This window comes from Ascaphus truei, chromosome 4 (assembly GCF_040206685.1).
Source record: "Ascaphus truei isolate aAscTru1 chromosome 4, aAscTru1.hap1, whole genome shotgun sequence".
Taxonomy (NCBI): domain Eukaryota; kingdom Metazoa; phylum Chordata; class Amphibia; order Anura; family Ascaphidae; genus Ascaphus; species Ascaphus truei.
In genome coordinates, this window is record NC_134486.1 from 239455786 (window position 1) to 239476513 (window position 20728).

The 20728-nt window shown below is 40.3% G+C and overlaps 1 protein-coding gene across 3 annotated transcripts in view; it reads left to right on the forward strand.

The window, feature by feature from the left end:
* SMYD3 (SET and MYND domain containing 3) overlaps positions 1-20728 on the forward strand; it is a 1022776-nt gene that overhangs the window by 989321 nt on the left and 12727 nt on the right. For all 3 annotated transcript variants that reach the window (XM_075597074.1, XM_075597076.1, XM_075597077.1), the window contains one exon: positions 15309-15417. In XM_075597074.1, the coding sequence (XP_075453189.1) occupies positions 15309-15417 (109 nt within the window). The remainder of the gene's footprint in view (positions 1-15308; positions 15418-20728) is intronic.

A 20728-nucleotide genomic window follows, 5' to 3' on the forward strand; every position in this document is an offset into this window, starting at 1 on the left:
TTAATCTGCGCATAAACCTAATGTCAGTCCTGTAACCTACAACAAATTTTTAAAAACAGAGAAGATATTTGGGCTGTAGTTAGCAATGTGAGCGAAACTGCCCCTCTGTATTATGTGTCTTTCGCATTAGATAGTGATAAAGGATCTCTGATATTTCTCCAACACATTCATTAATTTTGAAGTACATACATGCAATTTTCTGTACTGCACTCAATCTATTTATTTGCTCAGATCTACCAGTTTGCTGGCAAATACTGACCGTTAGCGTCCCTCCTGCCTGGAGAAGTAATAATAATAATATTTTCTCTTATTTAGCCCCTACAATGTATGCAGCACTGTACACCGAGTTTGCAGCCTTATGGAGTTTGCCATCTAATTTTGACACCAACGGCACAAGGAGATCCAATGACTTTGCCAAGGCCACAAGGAGTGTTGCTACTGGAATTTCTACCATTTTCACCTACTTGAAAGGCAGTGACGTTACCACGGAGCTACTCCATGAGCCCCAGCAAAGCATTTCTTTTGATGCCCCCTACAGCCCAAATGAATGCTCCATTATAGCAAAATCACTGGCACGTTACAGAAAATAAAGCAATCTGCACTTGCCGTGTAGTACACATTTTCATTGATTGTGTTTTTAGGCTTTTACTCTCCGCTTGCCAAATGAATCTCAACGTACATATCAATACAGCAATATTGTGAGAAAAAACCTGTGCAGAGAATTGATGATTTATATTGAAACGATCAATGAACATTAAAAAAAAAACATCGGCCTCTCAGGGCCAAGGCCATACTGTAGCTACTGGCCTTAAATCACCATGTTGCTATTACTCTTTGGCACAAACCTGAGCTCTGTGGGTTTATTTAACCAGAAAGAGAAAGTCTAGTGGCTAGTGTATTGCTGATGTACAGTACAATCGATGTTCAAAAGATACAGATTCCTCCGTGCTGAATATTTAGTATTATAGCGTTTAGTGTCCATCTGTCCATTCGGGTTCCAGGAAAGTTGGCTTGTTCTTCTCACCTGCTAAATCAATTCTAATAGCTCTGCTACTCATATTGCTACAACCAATTATACAGTCATTAACTAATCAAAGTGCAGATTTTGATTACGGTAAAAGCCTCTGACTGCTGGTAACACTTGACTGATTTCAGAAGCAGCAGTGCCCCAGACGTGAATGAGAGAGAGGTTCTATAGAAGGAAAAATATCAAGTGTTGAAGGTAAAGCCCCTGAAATGGGTATACTGAAGATAAGGAAGAGTCCACTTACAGATGAACGTTTCGACCAGTGAGGGTCAAGCTGGAATGCCTGCTTAATATGCTCCTTTTCATGAACTGTATCTCTAGTACAGTGGTGTTCAACTTTTTTTTCCGTTAAGGAACGCTCTAATTACCGGTATACTGTGAAATTCTGCAGAACCCCAGTGAGATCAGATATTGAGAGGAACCCCAACCCTCTCTAAAAGAGCGTCTGAGATCAGACGCATTGTAAGGAACCCGAACCATCTCTAATAGCGCGTCTGAGATCAGATGCATTGTTAGGAACCCCAACCCTCTCTAATAGCACATCTTAGATCAGATGCATTGTAAGGTACCCCAACACTCTCTAATAGCACACCTGAGATCAGATGCATTAGAAATTCTTCTATATTTGGGACAATTTTCAAGTGACCTGAAAATTGCATTGAATCCTTTAGGGATGCCCAGCAAACCCAAGGGGTCCTAGGAGTCCCTGCTGAAAAACACTGCTTTAGTACTTGGTTAGTATCCTATTGCTATAAATCAGGTATCCTTCTGTAAAGATATTCATTTATTAGTGACTAACTGTGTGGTACTGCTGCTTCAACATATGCATTCTTTAATAACAAATAAGTCTGTGCGCCATTCAGGAAATAGATTAATTAGCCATTATTATTCTACTTTGTTGAGGCAGCATTGCATATTTGTTATTTCCACTCCCGCACCCTCCCCCTTTAAGTATAATCGTGCTGTATAAAGCAAAACTGAGTATTATTAACCCCTTCTAACAGTTACCAGCTTCTCTAGAGAGAACTGAGAAGATGTAGAAAACATTGAGGCACCCCTATAATTACACCAGCAAAACCTACTTTTTGCACATCAAGGCCCATATTTAATAAGTAGTGATATTCCATAAGACATTTTCTGGTGCATGAAGGGGTCTTATGGAATAGCACCTCATAGTAAATATACCCCACAGTTTCCTTTTAATCCATGTAAACAATAATAGGGGCACTGTAACAGGGACTTAACCCTGTCTAAATTAGACTGCAATGGAAAGCCTCTAGTAGTCTGAGGAATCCAACAGGGAGCTGGTTAATTGCAGCTAGACAATTAACCAGCTCCACCTGGTTAATCAGACAAGGGTAAAAACCTCCTGCTAGGAACAGACCAGGAGATTCTTGAGCACACAGGAGGACTGTGAGTGAACGCTCTCAGTTGAAGAAACCTAAGGAACTCAGTGTGGAAGTCCTAGGAATCCGGTCCAATGTTTAAAAGGTCTAACCTATTTTATGTAGAACTCCCCCCCCCCTGAAATTCACAAGGAGAGAGGTCCGGTTTATTCTATAGCGGCAGCATAGGGGAGTTCTTTGTTGTACAGTAAGTGAGTTATTTAGTTTAACAGCATCCCAGATTTGTATTCAGTGAGTCACTATGGACTGGAGGAATTTCAAGGTTGGTCTTAATTTGTTGGGTAGCCAAAGCAGCATGTCTAAGTCTTCATGCGCAAGGGACTTAACTATATATTAACTATATTCTAAAACTCTTCAGACAAGCAATGTTTTGGTCTAGAAATCAGCAAAAGGGAGCCAAGCGCACCAAATGATTGGAAAATTCACAATGTAGCAAAAAAGGTAATTTAATGACTAAAGAGTCAGAGTTGCATCCAACGTTTCGGTGCACGTGCACCTTCATCAGGGAAACCTGCATGTGCACCAAAACGTTTGATGCAACTCTAACTCTTTAGTCATTAAATGACCTTTTTTGCTACGTACAATTTGAATTTTCCAATCGCTTGGTGTTCTTGGCTCACTTTTGCATATTGCTACTCCTTGACCAGGATTTCTTGCTTTTAGCACCCTTGTTTTCACTCTCCTTTACCTTAGACCCCTTTTTAGGGGCATCCCAAGTTCCTTTACCTGATTCTCCCCTCTTTTTATATTGGTCTAGAAATCAGCCATTGTGACCATGATTACTGGTTGTGACTAGTTTTTAACAGTTGCAGATCTGATTCATACTGTAATACCAACCTTAATGGATTTCTAGTTATTTACGGTAATGCCGACATTATTATAATTGCAAACTACAGTAACTCTTACTTATTACCAAATTCAGTTAGAGGCCAAGACAGGCAGATTTAAGCTTCAAGTTATGACATCTGTAAATCTAGGTACAGACTCTATATTTGTCAGTATTTCTTAGACTCTACTAAAAATTTACAGACTGCAACAATTTTTAGCCTGATCTCGACCTATAAGGCATAGCACACGCTCTTGCTTTTTGAGAATAAAGATGGTAAATTGTATTTTGTATACATAATATTGTTTATAAAGAAACAGTTTTAGACAGGTCTTTACTTTGCCTTGGATATTGGGACTGTGTTGGATACTGTTGATCACCTGTTCCGCACAGAAACTGATGCAAAAGTTATGTCCCAGGGTTGCTAATTTAATTTACACTCTCTTGGTAGAATAATGTTACTCTTTCAGCATAATCAATATAATTAATGTGACATATGCCTTTTACTGTGCATATCCCGATGTGTTAACTTTGATGTGACAGCCGTGGCTAGCTGTGCTCAGAAAATGCATTCTATGAACTAGTGGTCATCACTTAGATTGTAAGCTCTTCGGGGGCAGGGAATCCTATTTTCTTAATGTTTACTTTGATGTATGAAGTGCTTATTCATATTTTGTCTCGTATATTATCATGTCGTGTATTACTAAATATAGTGGTATGGAGTACGTTGCTCAACCACTTAATATTGAGTGTGGGAGGGTGCTGCCTGGGATAGGTGTATGGTACAGATCTGTGCCCGCACAGCGTGAGAAAAAAATCCCTATAGCGTCACTCAAACAAAACTTGTTACCATGGTAACCACGCTGTATTTATAAGACGTTGGATAGAACCGGCGCCACCACCGAAGAAGCTGACTGGTTGCTTAGCGAAATGTGCGTCGAGTCAAAGGGCATTTGGTGACGTTACGCACATAAAAAGTATGCTGCGTGGCAGGGGGAGATACAGGCAGAGAAATACAGTACTCATGTTCGTGCTATATTAATTATAGGTACACCTCTCCCTTACCCCCCTCTTTTTCTATACTCTCTAAAGAGGCATTTGAAACTACCCACTGAGGTATTATTTCTGGCTATAGACACCAGAGGGGGTCATCTACTAAATAGAGGTGTAATACAGATACATACGTATATACATCCTGAGGTACATAGTACCCTGCAGACAACCTTGGCTTTTAACATTTTGTTTACACTTGGGCGTCGGGCTATATGTGTTCACTGTGACAGTCTTGTGCTATATACTGTCTGCGCCACTTTCCAGCGACTAACGAAACACCAGCTGTCTATCCAGATTGTCTCTTCATTTTACTATAATATCAACAAAAGTTACTTTTTATACTCGATTCATTAATCATTTGTAAGGTGTGCACCGCTATAGGGATTTTCTTCTCACCCTGTGCCTGCACAGATCACTATCTGCACGTGTATTACTGCTGTAAAGCGTTATATACATGGATGGCGCTATACAAATAAAGATATACATTAATATATACACCACATATGTGGCTTGCAGTGGAAAGGCGTATAGCCCATATTTACTCTTCACTTTATCCAAGTGAATGGGCCGAAAAGTCTTAAAAAATAGCACTACTTGATAAGTATAGCTCTAAATATATACTGTATACTGATATTTCTTGTGTCCGTTTTGTGCACTGGTTTGTGTGGATCATGTCATCATGTAACTCTGTCCTTGAAGGAATGTTCACAAGACTTGAATGCTTGAAAATATAGCTTTTATGTGATTAAATAGGAGGATACAAGGTGGTATGGAGGTAGAATGGGGGCAAGTGCGAGTTTGTCAAGCAGCGAGACACCCATAGTAAATACAGATAATACTAGAAAACTTCTAAAGACTAAACCAAGTGGGTGCAGAAAGGCAGAAGCAGATAAGATAATAGTACCGGCTGAAAAAAAACTTAAATGCATGCTTGCTAATGCAAGAAGCCTGACAGATAAAATGGGGGAGCGTGAATTAATAGCTGCAAGGGAGCAGTACGATATCATAGGCATTACTGAAACATGGTGGGATAAAACTCATGACTTGGCAGTTCATTTAGAGGGTTATTCCCTTTTTTGGAAGGATCCAACAAATAGAAGGGGAGGTTGAGTATGTTTATATGTTAAACCGGATCTAAAACCTATTATAAGGGATGATGTCTATGAAGGGAATGATGAAAATGTAGAGACTTTGTGGATAGAAATTAGCAGTGCAGGTAAAAGTATAAAGAAAATGTTTGTGGGAATATGCTATAAACCACCAAATATCTGTGAGATTGAGGAAGCTAAAATACTTTTGCAAATGGAGAAGGCATCAAAACTGGGTTATGTTTGCATAATGGGGGATTTTAATTATCCAGATATAGACTGGGGCAATGAGATTAGCGTTACAACAAAAGGAAACAGGTTTTTGGGGGTGCTTAAAGACAATTATATGACCCAAATTATTGAGGAACCAACCAAGAGAGGGGCAGTTCTGGATTTGGTCATATCAAACAATGTAGAAGTAATAACAAATATTCAAGTTCTGTAACATTTGGGTAACAGTGATCATAACATGGTCTCATTTGAAATAAATCATCAAAAAACAGATTACTTGGGTTCAACAAAGACCTTAAACTTTAGAAAGGCAGATTTTAATAAACTGAGGTCTAATCTACAAGTAATACACTGGGATGATGTTTTTGCAGGGAAAAATGTAGAAGATAAATGGGCAGTCTTTAAAACATTGTTAGAAAAGCACACTTATCAGTGTATACCCTTGGGTAATAAGTATAAAAGAAATAAGTCAAAACCAATGTGGCCAAATAAACAGGTAGGGGAGGAAATGGACAAGAAGAGGAAGGAGTTTAGATTCTTTAAGTCAGAAGGGACGGGGACATCATATCAGAATTATAAGGAATGTAACAAAAATTGCAAAAGGGCAATCAAATTAGCAAAAATGGATAATGAAAAAAGGATTGCAATAGAAAGTAAGGTCAACCCTAAAAAGTTCTTTAAGTACCTTAATAACAAAAAAATGAGAAAACAAAATATAGGACCCTTTCAGTGTGAGATGGGTAGGCAGGTTATTGGAGATAAGGAAAAAGCAGAGGTATTAAACAAATTTTTTGCCTCTGTGTTTACCAGGGAAGAATCAAGTTCAATAGTAGTGCCGCAGGAGGAAGCCACAACCTCCATATTAATGAACAATTGGTTAACTGAGGAAGAAGTTCATAAGCGACTTGAAAAAAATTAAGTAAATAAGGCACCTGGCCCCGATGGCATATATCCAAGAGTTCTCAAGGAGTTACGCTCAGTAATAGCCAAACCATTATATTTAATATTCAAGGACTCCATTTCCACAGGCTCAGTACCACAAGATTGGCGTAAAGCAGATGTGGTGCCTATATTTAAAAAGGGAGCTAGATCACAACCGGGAAATTACAGACCTGTAAGCCTGACTTCAATAGTGGGGAAACTACTTGAAGGCTTAATACGGGATAATATTCAGGAATACCTAATGAAAAACAAAATTATTAGTAATAGTCAGCATGGATTTATGAAGGATAGATCATGCTAAACTAACCTTATTTGTTTCTTTGAGGAGGTAAGTAGGAATTTAGACCAGGGTAATGCAGTTGATGTGGTCTACTTAGATTTTTGCAAAGGCTTTTGATATGGTTTCACACAAGAGGTTGGTGTACAAAATAAAGAAAATTGGACTCAGTAATAATATATGCACCTGGATTGAAAACTGGTTAAAGGACAGACAACAGAGGGTTGTCATAAATGGAACGTTTTCAGGTTGGGCTAAAGTCGTGAATGGAGTACCTCAGGGATCGGTACTGGGACCCCTGCTTTTTAACTTGTTTATTAATGACCTGGAGGTTGGCATTGAGAACAAAGTCTCCATCTTTGCTGATGATACTAAATTGTGTAAGGTAATGGAATCAGAGCAGGATGTAATTTCTCTTCAGAAGGACTTGGAGAGACTGGAAACGTGGGCAGGTAAATGGCAGATGAGGTTTAATACAGATAAATGTAAGGTTATGCATTTGGGATGCAAGAATAAAAAGATGACACAAATTAAATGGAAATATATTGGGGGGAATCCTTGATGGAGAAGGATTTAGGATTGCTTGTAGACAGCAGACTTAGCAATAGTGCCCAAAGTCATGCAGTAGCTGCAAAGGCAAACAAGATCTTATCTTGCATCAAACGGATGGAAGGGAAGTAAACATAATGATGCCCCTTTATAAAGCATTAGTAAGACCACACCTTGAATATGGAGTACAATTTTGGGCACCAATCCTAAGAAAAGACATTATGGAACTAGAGTGAGTGCAGAGAAGAGCCACCAAATTAATAAAGGGGATGGACAATCTAACTTATGAGGAGAGGCTAGCTAAATTAGATTTATTTACATTAGAAAAGAGGCGTCTAAGAGGGGATATGATAACTATATACAAATATATTCGGGGACAGTACAAGGAGCTTTCAAAATAACTATTCATCCCACGGGCAGTACAAAGGACTCGGGGGATACCTTAAGGTTGGAGGACAGGAGATTTCACCAGCAACAAAGGAAAGGGTTCTTTACAGTAAGGGCAGTTAAAATGTGGAATTCATTACCCATGGAGACTGTGATGGCAGATACAATAGATTTATTCAAAAAAAGGTTGGACATCTTTTTAGATGGGAAAGGTATACAGGGATATACCAAATAAGTATACATGGGAAGGATGTTGATTCAGGGATTAATCAGATTGCCAATTCTTGGAGTCAGGAAGAAATTTATTTTTCCCCTTATGAGATATGATTGGATGATATGACTCTGGAGGTTTTTGTTTGCCTTCCTCTGGATCAATGAGTAAGTATAGATATATGATAAAATATCTGTTGTCTAAATTTAGCATAGGTTGAATGTAGACGGACGTTCACAGAGGTACACAATTGGAGACTTTATAAGGTGAAATTATAACGAGGCTTTATTGTGCCTTTTCCTTAACATTAGGAAACCATCCAAACAAGGGGAAACAAAGCTTCAATTCACTTGGGAGTGGTTCTAGTGAAATCCTATGCAATTAATTCACATCTCCCTTAGTTAAGCATGTCTCGGGCCCCAAAACATATAGCATGAAATAAGCAGATATAAGAAGTCTCTTAAGAATGAAAGTCTTATCTGTTTCTTGGAGGGAAAATCTTCTCTGGTTCAGCTCCCTTCCCTCAGGGTGCGTCAGCATTCAGGTTCAGAAGTTTTCCCTGTGTCTTGTAAGCAGCTCTGCTGTTTCTTCTGGCAGGGCTCAAGACTGTCAGCTCCAGAGATCTGTGTTCTCTTGGTCAGTCTCTCCTGGGAGACTCAAGAACCTCTGCTCTGTCTCCAAAGGTCAGCTCACATGTGAGCTAAGGAGTCACTTCCTGTCTCACAAGACAGGCTTTTGTAAGCAATCTAAATCAGGCAGGTGGTGTTTATTAATTGACTACAAGCAGTTAACCACCACACTGCTAGATTAAAGGCCCATTACTTGAACAGGGATTAGTCCCCTGTTACATTGAACTTGATGGACATCCATCTTTTTTCAACCTCATCTACTATGTAACTATGTATGCAAATATATTTTGGGGTTCCCCAAATGTAAGAAAGAAAACACATAATTTAATGTTATAACAAATCACAATACTGATTTTTACCCCTCTGGAAAATACCATGGTACAATGCTATACTACTTTATATTCTTACAGAAAATAAATCACACTTCATATATAACTGTGGACACAGTATATATAAGTAGCACAGACATATATAACTGTGAGCACAACATGTATGTACAGGTAGGTGAAAATATTACTCATCAATGCTTTACACAGCATGCATTTTTGTCTGTGCTATCTCACAGTTGCTTCTAAAACATTGTGAACTATACAAATGTTGACATGGCAATATTATAAAGTCATAATGCCACAAAAAAGTAGAAGGCCAGATACTGTATGTTAGACTGTGATGAATGTAGAGAAGCTAATATGCAAGATACAGTAGCAAAGAAAGAAAATTGCATTAGTAAAGATTGCAAGATGGGAAGAAGACTAGAAGTGTGTGTGTGTGTGTGTGTGTGTGTGTGTGTGTGTGTGTGTGTGTGTGTGTGTGTGTGTGTGTGTGTGTGTGTGTGTGTGTGTGTGTGTGTGTGTGTGTGTGTGTGTGTGTGTGTGTTTAATGTACCCTGAGAAATACAAGCAAATGTAGACCTTATTTTCAGTCTAACAAGGGATAATCACCTATAACATAGCAACAACCTTTATACCAATATAGTTTTATCGCCATGTTAATCACTCTATCACTCTCTTTCATATCATCCTTCCTAATCATGTGCTGTCTATAAAAAAAACCTTCCCTAAAATATGCCTTCCATTCAATTTTGTGGCAAGACATCTGTATAGACTGGGACAGTTGATTGGAAGTCCTAATGCATAAAGTCCATACAATCAATCAAAGATTAAAAGGGCCAATGCAAAAACTCAGAAAACGACATCGAATTTGACACAGTAAAAAGCGTTTTTGCTGTATTCATTAAAAATTATGAATGCATAAAAATAGTTTGGTTTGGAAACCAGCTTTTTGCTCTATTTCCTGCAATACAATTTGGAAACTGACATTTAGAAATATCACCTCCATCTGGTAGGCGACAGAGGCCTTTTCTCGTTCGCTCGCTCCCTCTCCTCATTATTCCTCTCTTCTCTCCAGCAAAAGCCTTATTTCACCTACTTGAAGGAGGCAAGATTTTTTCCCAGTTGATATGCAAACTTACAGTTTAATGAATAGCCATGAATATGTCATTTAGCGATTTTGCCTTATTTTCACATCGCACAGAATTGCAGAGCCGAATGCAAGTTGCATCAAAAAAGAGCTGTTTTTGCATGTTTTGGATATGTAATATGGACTTAATGGATATGGTGAGATACAAATCTGTGCCTAAACAGAAATAACCTTATCGCAGCTTAATGTATCGACCCTAAAGCTGCAGCCACTACCCTCTTTGTTTTTACTTTTCCAAGCGCCTTGAATTACATTGCCCTTTATTTTATTAATGGGTAGTCTGACTCTGCACCATACAAATCGTACTGGTTCTTTCCTCATCCTTCATTTATTTTTGTTTTAGTTTTTAAAGCTGTAGCCCTGTTTCCTAATGAATACAGTGCGCTACCAATGCTGTTCAACCTGTTGGCTCGCAGGGCCTAAGCCTCCGCCACGGAGAGCCTGGGGCAACACATATAAATACAAATAACCTTTTACCAAGTACAGCGCCTCCACCTGTGATGGCTCCCAGCAGAGTGGAAGTTGTTCCTTAGAGGACAATAATATAATACCACGCACACAGCATATAAAACTACCAATGACTTTACTAATAGCAACCATAACTTTGCATGTCATAAACAGGTGTCCCTCTGTATAGGAGACACTATAATACAACGTCGCACAGGACGCGACCCCTTCACCTTGTACCCCACCCAACGTGTCCAGTTCCCCACACCACAATCCCACCCCCCAAAGTGAGGTATGTGTGTGTGACTGCGCAGTCACTATGTTTGGATGTTATAGTTGGTGCACTTGTAGATGTTACCTGCCGAGCACTCCAGCGCTCGGGCCTGCCAACGGACTTTGCAAAGGATCCGACGACGAAGACACTCCAGGGATACCTTCCGGGGCGATCCCACCCGGTCAGCTACTGCTGGACTTGCAAAGGTCTGAGCCCAAACCTCTGTATGGTACCGCGGCAGTCTCTGGTTCTGACAACTCTCCTACTGATACTAAGGGCGGGTTCCTATCTTAGGGCCTTTCCCTACATCAGCTTCACTCACTGTGACTCAGGGACTAACTGAGCCGGGGGTATGTGGCCTAGTATAGGGGCTACTTGCCTCCCAACACGCAGAGCTCCTTCTCCCTCCTCCGGCTCGGCTCTGCCAGCGTGCTCCCCTGCGCAACCTTCTAACTCTTCCCCTCTGCGAATCCGCCCGCCTTATTGACTCCCTGGCGTCACCTGGTCTCGCTAAGTTGATTGCCTCTTGTTTCACGGGCTCTCGCAGCCCCTTGCTGCGCATGCGCGACCTTTGCTCCATAACCACCTCCACGGGCTCACTGCGCATGCGCGAATATCCAACATGGCGGCGCCCTATCGCTCGGGTCACTGCGGAGCCTCCGGTGCACCGGAGCGCTCCCTACACTCGCTGCAACCTTCCCTATTCTCCCAGTAATTGGAGATAGGGTGAACCTGGGGGACCTGGCTACAAAGCCAAGGAACTTATAAATGTTTTTAAATAAGAATGCCTGGCTGACAGAGTGAGAAGTCCTACCCAATAGAGCTGGACTCTTTACTCTGGCTTCCTAAAGCTCATAGGTGGCCTAACATCTGGCTATTAGACACATTTTGCTCTTGTGGAGCTCCTTCATATTTAGATTTAGGTTGACAACCACCAATATGTTTGTCTGCTCCTTTAACAATTCTGATTTGAAACCAGGGCTCTATATTTGAACTTTTAAGCCTTGTTTTAAATAAAGAGGTTTGTTTTAGATATATCAAGTTATGACATTTTATAGCTGGTCAACTAGCAATCCAACCTCCCCCATCCTCTACCTACTTTGAAAGGTAGATGAGATTCAGAGGAAGGCCTCATTGTTTTCCTTTATCAATTATTAATTAACCCAGAGGATAGAACCACATAGAAGTTTATGTGCAGGTGGGAACCTGAGTTGTGGTCCACTCTAGAAGACAGAGAGTGAGAGAAAATAATTGAATATGCTGCCAAGAGTTCCAAATGCACAGTTTTAAAGGTAAATACAAGATGATATCATTGGTACATGACTCCAGCCTGCTTACCCAAATGGACCTTCTACCTGTTTCAGCTGGTGTGCTCAAACTGGCTGCATGTTCCATGTGTGGTGGTTTTGTCCTAAGGTCAAAGTGTTGTGGACTGAAATGTTTGTGCTTATTGAATAATATATTCAGGATAACGCCAGACCCATGGATGGTTCTGTTAAAGAGATCTCCACTGGGGCACAATAAAATGTTAACAAACAGATCACCTGTGTCCTTACTGCTGCAAGGTGCTGCATTGCAACTTGTTGGAAATAATCGACTCTTGCTACTACCACAAAAAACAGAGCATTGTATATCATAACCATGGAGCAACAAACTAGCTGGCCACTGTGCTAAGACTTGTCAAGTACCCTACAGTATCTGTAATATAGATGCAGCTTTACTGTTACTTATTATAGGGTCAAAGTTACCTTACTCCATTTCGGATTCGAAGTGGGAGAGAAAAAAATATATATGCAATTACGTCCTGTAACTGGCAGAGCTTGGGCCTTTTATTTATTTCTTTTTTTATTACTATTATGTTGGGTACGTCTTGGTTATATTAAAACTGTTTTAGCTAATGTATTATCAATGTGAACATAATCTATGTACAGTACCCTCTTCTCTTTTTCCCTTCTGTGCTGAGCTGAAAACAAAATACATTGATTTGGTTAAGTAAAACAGGTAATCTCCATGGGCATTTGGTGATTTTATTTATTGGGTATTTTTATATTGAGATTTTTCTTTATAATTTAAATACACATTGTTATCACTGTACATCAAAACGTATTCAGATGACCATTTTTCTAACCGAGTGCAGCTTGTCTTCAAAACATCAAAGGCTCCATGTGCACAACTGCAAAGGTTCAGCTGTTATTTGCTTCGGCATATCAGAGACAATGACTAATAAGAACATTGCACATCATCCTGTTAATCCACCTCCCAAATTATCCTTTATGTTATGACGGGATAATGGGAACAAATGTCACATAAGTGGTCAATCTCCTGGTGGTAGAACTAGGGAGGTCATGCGCCAGGAGACCCTCTTGCTCAACAAAATGGAAACAAATATAAAAATAAATTAACAACCTACACATTCCACTGCATAACTTTTGACAAAAGTCATGGTGGTACAGTAGCTGAAAACAAACACTGTATGTTAATGAATACATCTCATAATGCAATGACACCTACTCCTTTTTAATTCTCTTGTAATGTTCTCAAAACTATGCCTGGTCGACCCATATTTTTCATGTGTTTTTTCATTGAATGAAGTTCCGTACTTACCCTGTGTATAGAACTGCTTATAGCTTTACAAACTCTAATAGTTATTTATAAAAATACAATAATGGTGATGCTTGGATTCCTCAATGATGTCAGCATTGGGAGCTGGACAAGGACAAGAAAAGTACTGCAATATTCTTGAACAGACTTGGGGATTGATTCTATATGTGCTGATACGGTCGATCAAGCCCATTACATACGCTAAATATACGCCTTTTCTTTTGTTGCTCTACTGCTAAAACTCTAACACAGGTCCTAGTTATGTCCCGTCTCGACTATTGTAACCTTCTACTGTCTGGCCTCTCACCTTTCTCCCTTTAATCTATCCTAAACGCTGCTGCTAGAATCACTTTACTTTCTCCTAAGTCTGTCTCAGCGTCTCTGCTGCTGAAATCACTCTCCTGTCTTCGTATTAAATCACATATTACTTATCTCTCCATCTCTCTCCACCGCTAACGCCCATCTTAAAACACACCTCTTTAATAAAGCATATTGGTAGCTCTGTTGGCTGATACCATACATTTCAAATGCATTTACCATGGCCCCTTCCAGATAAACTTACCATATCACCCCCCCACCCCCCACCACCACCACCCCTACGGTCTCTGTAAGTTCTCCCTACTTACCACTTAGATTGTAAGCTCTTTGAGGCAGGGACTTCTTTTCCTAATGTCAATTTTACATACGAAGTGCTTATACCCAGTATATCTCCTATTATGTCACGTGCATTACTGCGCTATGTACATGGATGGCGCTATATAAATAAAGATATGCATACGAGCATAAAATACAATAGCAGTAGCATGCAACATTTGCTAATGAGTAGTATCTCTTTATTTGTTCTCACTCCAATCTTAAAAAATCACCCAAGACAATTGTAGGTCATATCGGCAAAGTACAGAATAGCAGAGTATTGTAGGATAAGCATCCAAGAGACAGCGAGTCGCACAATAAAAATACTGATAACTGAAATTGGTAAAAATAATACCGACACTGACCTCATTCAAAGTGTGTGATCACATATTAATATCATTGGTTTAATCGCTCAATAAATTCTGGAGTTTTTCCACCTTCATTTCTGAGTCTTTTGTGGCCATTTATGATATGGTCACTGCATCAATTACTTTAATACAAAGAGAGTCGATGACACATCTACATTTTTGCAATAAATATAGATAGAAGTCAGCACTTAATATGATTAGTAACGTTCAATATGCGATGTTCAGCTAGACGTTAGGATGACATCTGACTACATTAAAAGGACCGCTTTAATCAGTGCTGTTTTTACTTATTATAATGTGAGAAGTTGCTGGCCCTATTGCGATGAAGGGGATAAAAACCCGAATTGACTCAAGTTACCTTGTAACGCCTTTAGTGACGATAGAGGCCTCAGGCCAGTTCACGATTTTACAACTTACTATAGTTTAAAAACCAGCAGTAGCTGAAGCTGTGCTATTGAATGGGAAACAGATTGCAATCTTAAATATAGGTAAGCACTGAAATATAATGTGAAGAGAGAGTCCAGTATAATTCACCAAAGCTTATCTTAATACAATAGTCAGTCCAAATGCAAAAGGTAACGCAAACTAGTCACTCACTTTTTTCTTTTCTTTTTATCCACAATTACTACAGTGCAACACAAATAAATGAATACGTATGTTTTCGAAAAATAAATATGTTTTCGTGCCAAAAATACATTTATTTTTTTCAGTCCAATTAATGTTTGTATTTTTTAAACAATGTAAAATATGTTGTGTATAAAAAAAATTTGGGGGGGGATTTAATAACACAATGGCTTCATACAGTAGGTTTATCAGGAAGAGGCAATGGCTGTGAAGTTCAATGCTGACACAGACACGTTTTCTCCCTATTTTTCTTCAGTATGTACTACTCCAGTTATCACCCTGTGAGGGCAGTCCAGGTGATGAAAGTGGGCAAGCTGCAGCATCACCAAGCCATGTTTCCTGAAGCTATGCAAACTCTTAAGCAGGTCAGTATAATGTTGCACTCGTATTTTTCTGTCTAACTAAATGTGCTGTCATCTTTGTTTATACGTGACACTTTTTTTTTAATGTCCCAAGGTCTGTTAACCCTTCACTGCCAGAGAGTTACGTTGTTGGTACCCTAGCCCAGCAGTAGCCTACCCCAGTCCTCAAGGGCCACCAACAAGTCAGGTTTTCAGGACACCCCTGCTTCAGCACATGTTACTCAATCAGTGACTCAGTCATAATTTTTTTATCAAATGTTTTACCAGGAAGTTATACATAATGATTGAGCCACCTGTGCTGAAGCGGGATATCCTGAAACCCTGAGCTGTTGGTGGCCATTGAGGAGTGGCGTTGGCCACTTGTGCCCTAGCAGCATGTAGTCTGATGTAAAATGACCTTTTATCCCCTGTACAATCATTATAAGGCAATATGGATCACTGGGTACTCGCTTCCAGCCATGCATGAAAGTGCTTTACGTTAGCTTTGCTAGTGTCAGAGACCGCGATTTGGTCAGCGCAATGCTGCAATGGGATTTATCAAATCTGTCACTGCTTTCCTCGTGTAAACCTGCCATGTCTGAGGTGGCACTAACTGTCTCTGTGCCTCAGAGATCCGTCACATGTAGGAAGCGCAACAAATCTCACCCATTTGACGATGACACCAATTGATGATTATAGTGTATCAATGAGTAAGTTTAGTCACCTCAATATATACACTTTTTGGTTCTCTCTGTTTTGCTACTGTTATTATTTGTACTGTTTGTTAAACATGCTCTCATGAAACTCTGCAGAAGAATAGCTTGGAAGTGCATCTTTTTACTGTGAATAGTTTGAAGTTGCTATATTAACATTTCCAAATGAAAGAATTTGAATACTACACAATCAGGGGAGTGGGAGGGGGGGGGGGGGGAGGAAGGATCTAACACTTTTCCTCCAGTTACAAAACTAGCATGCCATGCGGCTCTCGTCTCCTGCTGTACTGTACCTTCTAGTCTGTTCTCCACAAATGTAATAAACTATTTATACACTATTTTATACCCAAACCTAATAAGGAGAACCACTAAGGGACCACACAGATGGCTATTACACCCCCTGGGCAGTATTAAACCTTTACACATCATATATACAGTTTTCATAATGTAGATAGTTCATACATTTTCCACATTAGGTACATAATCACTGTTTAACAGTATAAATAGTCATAACATAACATTGTCCTACATGACTGCAGCTGTTAATTATACCATAATACATGTGTCTAGTAGACCTGGGTAGTACACGCACCCCAGGCAGGGACATGGCTGCCCTCACCCATTACATCCATAGGATGAAATATAGCTATTAAATAGCACTTAAATAAAGACGCAAAGATACTGCACTTTGTTCAAAGAGCCTTTAGTGATGTTACTCAGAGTAAATATGAGTTATCATATATACATGGGATTAATTAACCCTTACAGTATTGTATACACTAAAACAATTTGAAAAGCAACCAGTAGCAATTAATATTTCGTATACAGGGGACATATTTAACCCAGAGATTACCACACAAATAAATTCAGCACTCTGCTGACAGACTCACAGAAGGTCTGAGATCCCACTGATGTTGGGGAAACAGGACAGGCTTTAGGGGTTATATCTGGTTCCCCTTCATTCTGGTGTCAGCGCCTCCACCTGCCGCAGGCTCCAGGAATGCTGAAGGCAGTCCCTGCGGAAGAACTCTCTCATACTCAGGCAGGAGTATATTTTGAAACAGGAACAGTCGTTATTCTCTCAGGCAGGAATACAGCATGACAGTCAGCACGACATATACTAACACTAGTCTTCAGCCTTAGGATGGTCCCTGGACTCAACCCCCAGTCATGGGCCCCAGAGGTCGGTCCTAGCTCTTCCCCTACTCCCTGATGGAGCAGGATGTATTGTATTCACTACCACTCCCCTATGGGAGGGGATAGAAGGTGACAGAGTCCTGCACACCTCTTCTGTGACACCAGTCTCTCTCAGGAGAGAGACAACTAACTACATTTGGTAATGCAGCCCCTTAAGTACCTGGGCGAGGGTCAAGGTCTGAGCCCAAAATTGGACAGAACCCAGGCCTTGTCCTGCCTCCCCCTGTCACTCAAGGGAGCTGCTCACTACTGGGGAAAACCCAGATTGGGCCTAACACTGCCTGCACTGTACCAGGACTTTCATGTCAGGCAGGGTAGCAGCCAAAACCAGACATGGCTACACTCTCCCTCTGGTGGAAAATCCAATGTTCCCGCTTGGAACCGAATTTAGATGTACCATCCTTCAGCTTAGAACACCTGAAACATAACACTTACGTGTCAGGCAAGACAGGGTAGCAGCCAATACCAGTCATGGCTACACTTAGATGTGCAACATGCCACAAAATAAATGACTGCTGTCTGGTGATATCATGTTCACTTCTCCTCCTGCTAGTCCCTAGTAGACCCAACCTGTGGGGTATTACACATGTTCCCCAGAAGCCACTGCAGGACAGCACTTAACATTTTATTTGTCTGACTGTGACCCGATTTAGACAGAAGAGACCTTTTTAGGTGAGATCTTGGCAAACATTTGCCATCATCACTCCTCTCAGGCCTGTTATGTCTGGGGCAATGTGCAGCTAGTGAACACAGATGGAAGAGGGGCAGTCGCACTTAGCTTGCAAAAATATTTTCCTTTAAACTTGCAAGTAATGGACTTTCTTAAGCCATTTTTTTAGCATCCTTAAAGCAAAACAAATATTTTCCTTCCATTAAATATTAAAGCCATTTTATTTTTTTAGAGAAAAAAACCATGGTAGCATGAATTTTATTGTGTATGTCTTCCAACTTATGTGACCAAATAGTGCATTCTTTTTTACCTGCTCCTACTGTATGTCACAGGGCACCTTGCAGTCCTTTCACTTAAATGGGCTGGAAGGTGTTTTTCAGCTTACCATCACTTAGTAAATATGGCCCTACATCTCCCATTACAAAGTATTTAAAATTGTTATTACTGTCTAATTTAAAAAAAAAGGCAAGATGTATTCCTCCCATTGGTTTACTTTGCTACTAGGATGGAATACAGCTTACTGATAGGCTCTTGCACCAACTTCAGAGCTTGTAATTGTTAAGCTACCATGTATGTATGTCTTTATGTATATTGTGCCCACAGCTGTACTTAGCACTTGCCAAGAGAGACAATATAGTGCAGGGAATAATAGTACAATAAGTGCAACAAATAAGATCATACAATAGGAAAGTAAACCCCTGCCCCGGAGAGCTGGAATGATGGGAAATTTACAGAGACAGCAGGGGAGGGAATAAGTGCAGTCGATGGCAGGCATTGGTAGGAGTGACTGTGGGTGTATGACAGTATCCATGAGTCTAGGCTAATGAACTGCTTCATTTAAGATGTGCGTTTTAAGGTTAGTCTTAAAGGTGGGAAGAGAAGGTGATTGGTGTGAAGGAGTATGACAGGTTAGGGGCAGTGATGGAAAAAGGTTTAAGGCAAGAGAGAGCAGTAGAGGGGAAATGGGTTGAAAGGAGACAGGTTTGGGAAGAGTGCAAGAGACGAGCAGAGGCATAGCGAGAGATCAGAGCTGATATGTAGGGAGGAGCAGATGAGTGGAGAGCCTTGAAGGCAAGGAGCAGAATTTTGTAGGCGATCCGAAACTTGATGGGAAGTCAGGAGAGGGATTTAAGAAGGAGATGAGCAGAGACTGTTTTGGGAGAAAGTGAAATTATTCTAGCTACTGAATTTTGGATAGATTACAAAGGAGAAAGTTGTGAGGCAGGGAGGCCAGTTAGTAGTATGTTACAATAAGCCAGACTGGAGAGGATAAGGACATGCATTAGAGTTTTACCAGTAGCATGGCAGAGGAAAGAGCAGATCTTAGCAATATGACTGAGGAAAAATCGACAAGTCCTATTGCCATATCATGAATGTGCATGGAGAAGGAAAGGAAAGAGTCAAATGTCACTCCTAGCCAATGTGCTTTGGCGAAAAAAATAGATGGTACCTGTAGTACCGTTTCCGGTGATGGAAAAAGGGGATATTGGGCCAGGTTTAGGTGGAAATATGAGGAGCTCAGTTTTAGACATATTATGAGCACCATCCATGAGTACCATATGGTTCATCTCCTTAAAGTTATATTTGCCATTCGTTCACTTTGGTGTTACAATATATAGCCTACAACTTTATAGGATGTGTGCTCATAGTTGACATACATTACTCTGTGTACACGTGACTTGTGTATGTGAAAGGGGTTAAAACGTCCAGCCATCCAGCTGACTCCCTCACCTCCCCGCAGGGTACTAATCATAAGCACAAACCTAATCAATATCTCCCCAAAAACAATCACACTACACCCAAATTACGCTGCCACCACCAGAATTAGTTTAAAGCCTTAAAACCTCAGGAGTCCTGGTTCCCCCTTATATGTAATTAACACCCCAAAAAAAAACTATTTAAGAAAACGTGTCCGAAAATGCGGTTAATCTCTTCAAAAAGGTAATAGGTCCAATTAGAGTCCAAAGACCATACCCATTGCATTTTAGATTTAATGTTACAAAAAGTGTACTGTGCTTGTTCAGAGAAAAGAAAGATTGCAAAAAACATACAGTATATAAATGCAGACAGTATTACGAAATAAAAAAGAAGTAAGGCAGAAAACTGATACATTACCTCAAGGAGCCACGCGGGTAGAAATGAATGTGTTACACATATAACACCCCTCTATATTTGTTCTGTTTTAGGGATGCTCAAATCCCACTTTTTAAAGACACAACTTTTTCCACTCATCAATCTTCTGAGGGGCAGCTTTATGGTTGCTGTGCTGGGAGAGGAAAGAACCATTTCATTTCCAAATCAATCTGGACAGTATAAAATACCCCATAACTATCTCCCTGTAATCACTAGGTTAATTATTATTATTGTTTAGTTGTAAAGCGCCAAACATATTCCGCAGTGCGGTACGGTGGGGGTGCAGAGATTTGACCATTACATAAACGGATACATACAAATATGGACAAACATGCACAAAGCAATACAAAGGGTTATTGGGGCCCTGCTAGTGAGAGTTTACAATCCAGAGGGAATAAGCGGCAATGTTGAAACAAAAGGTGAAGTGGCTGCTCATTGTGAGATGGAGAATGCCTTGGGGCGGGTATGGTTCAGCCGCAAAGCTGGTTAGATTAACGATTGGGGTGTGGAGTTTAGGGGGTGTTAGAAAGAGGGGTTTGGTCCAGTGCTCAGCTGATACCAATATGGTTGGGGGGGAGGGAGGAGGGGATGTTAGGGGCATGCCAAATAGGCTTCCATAAAA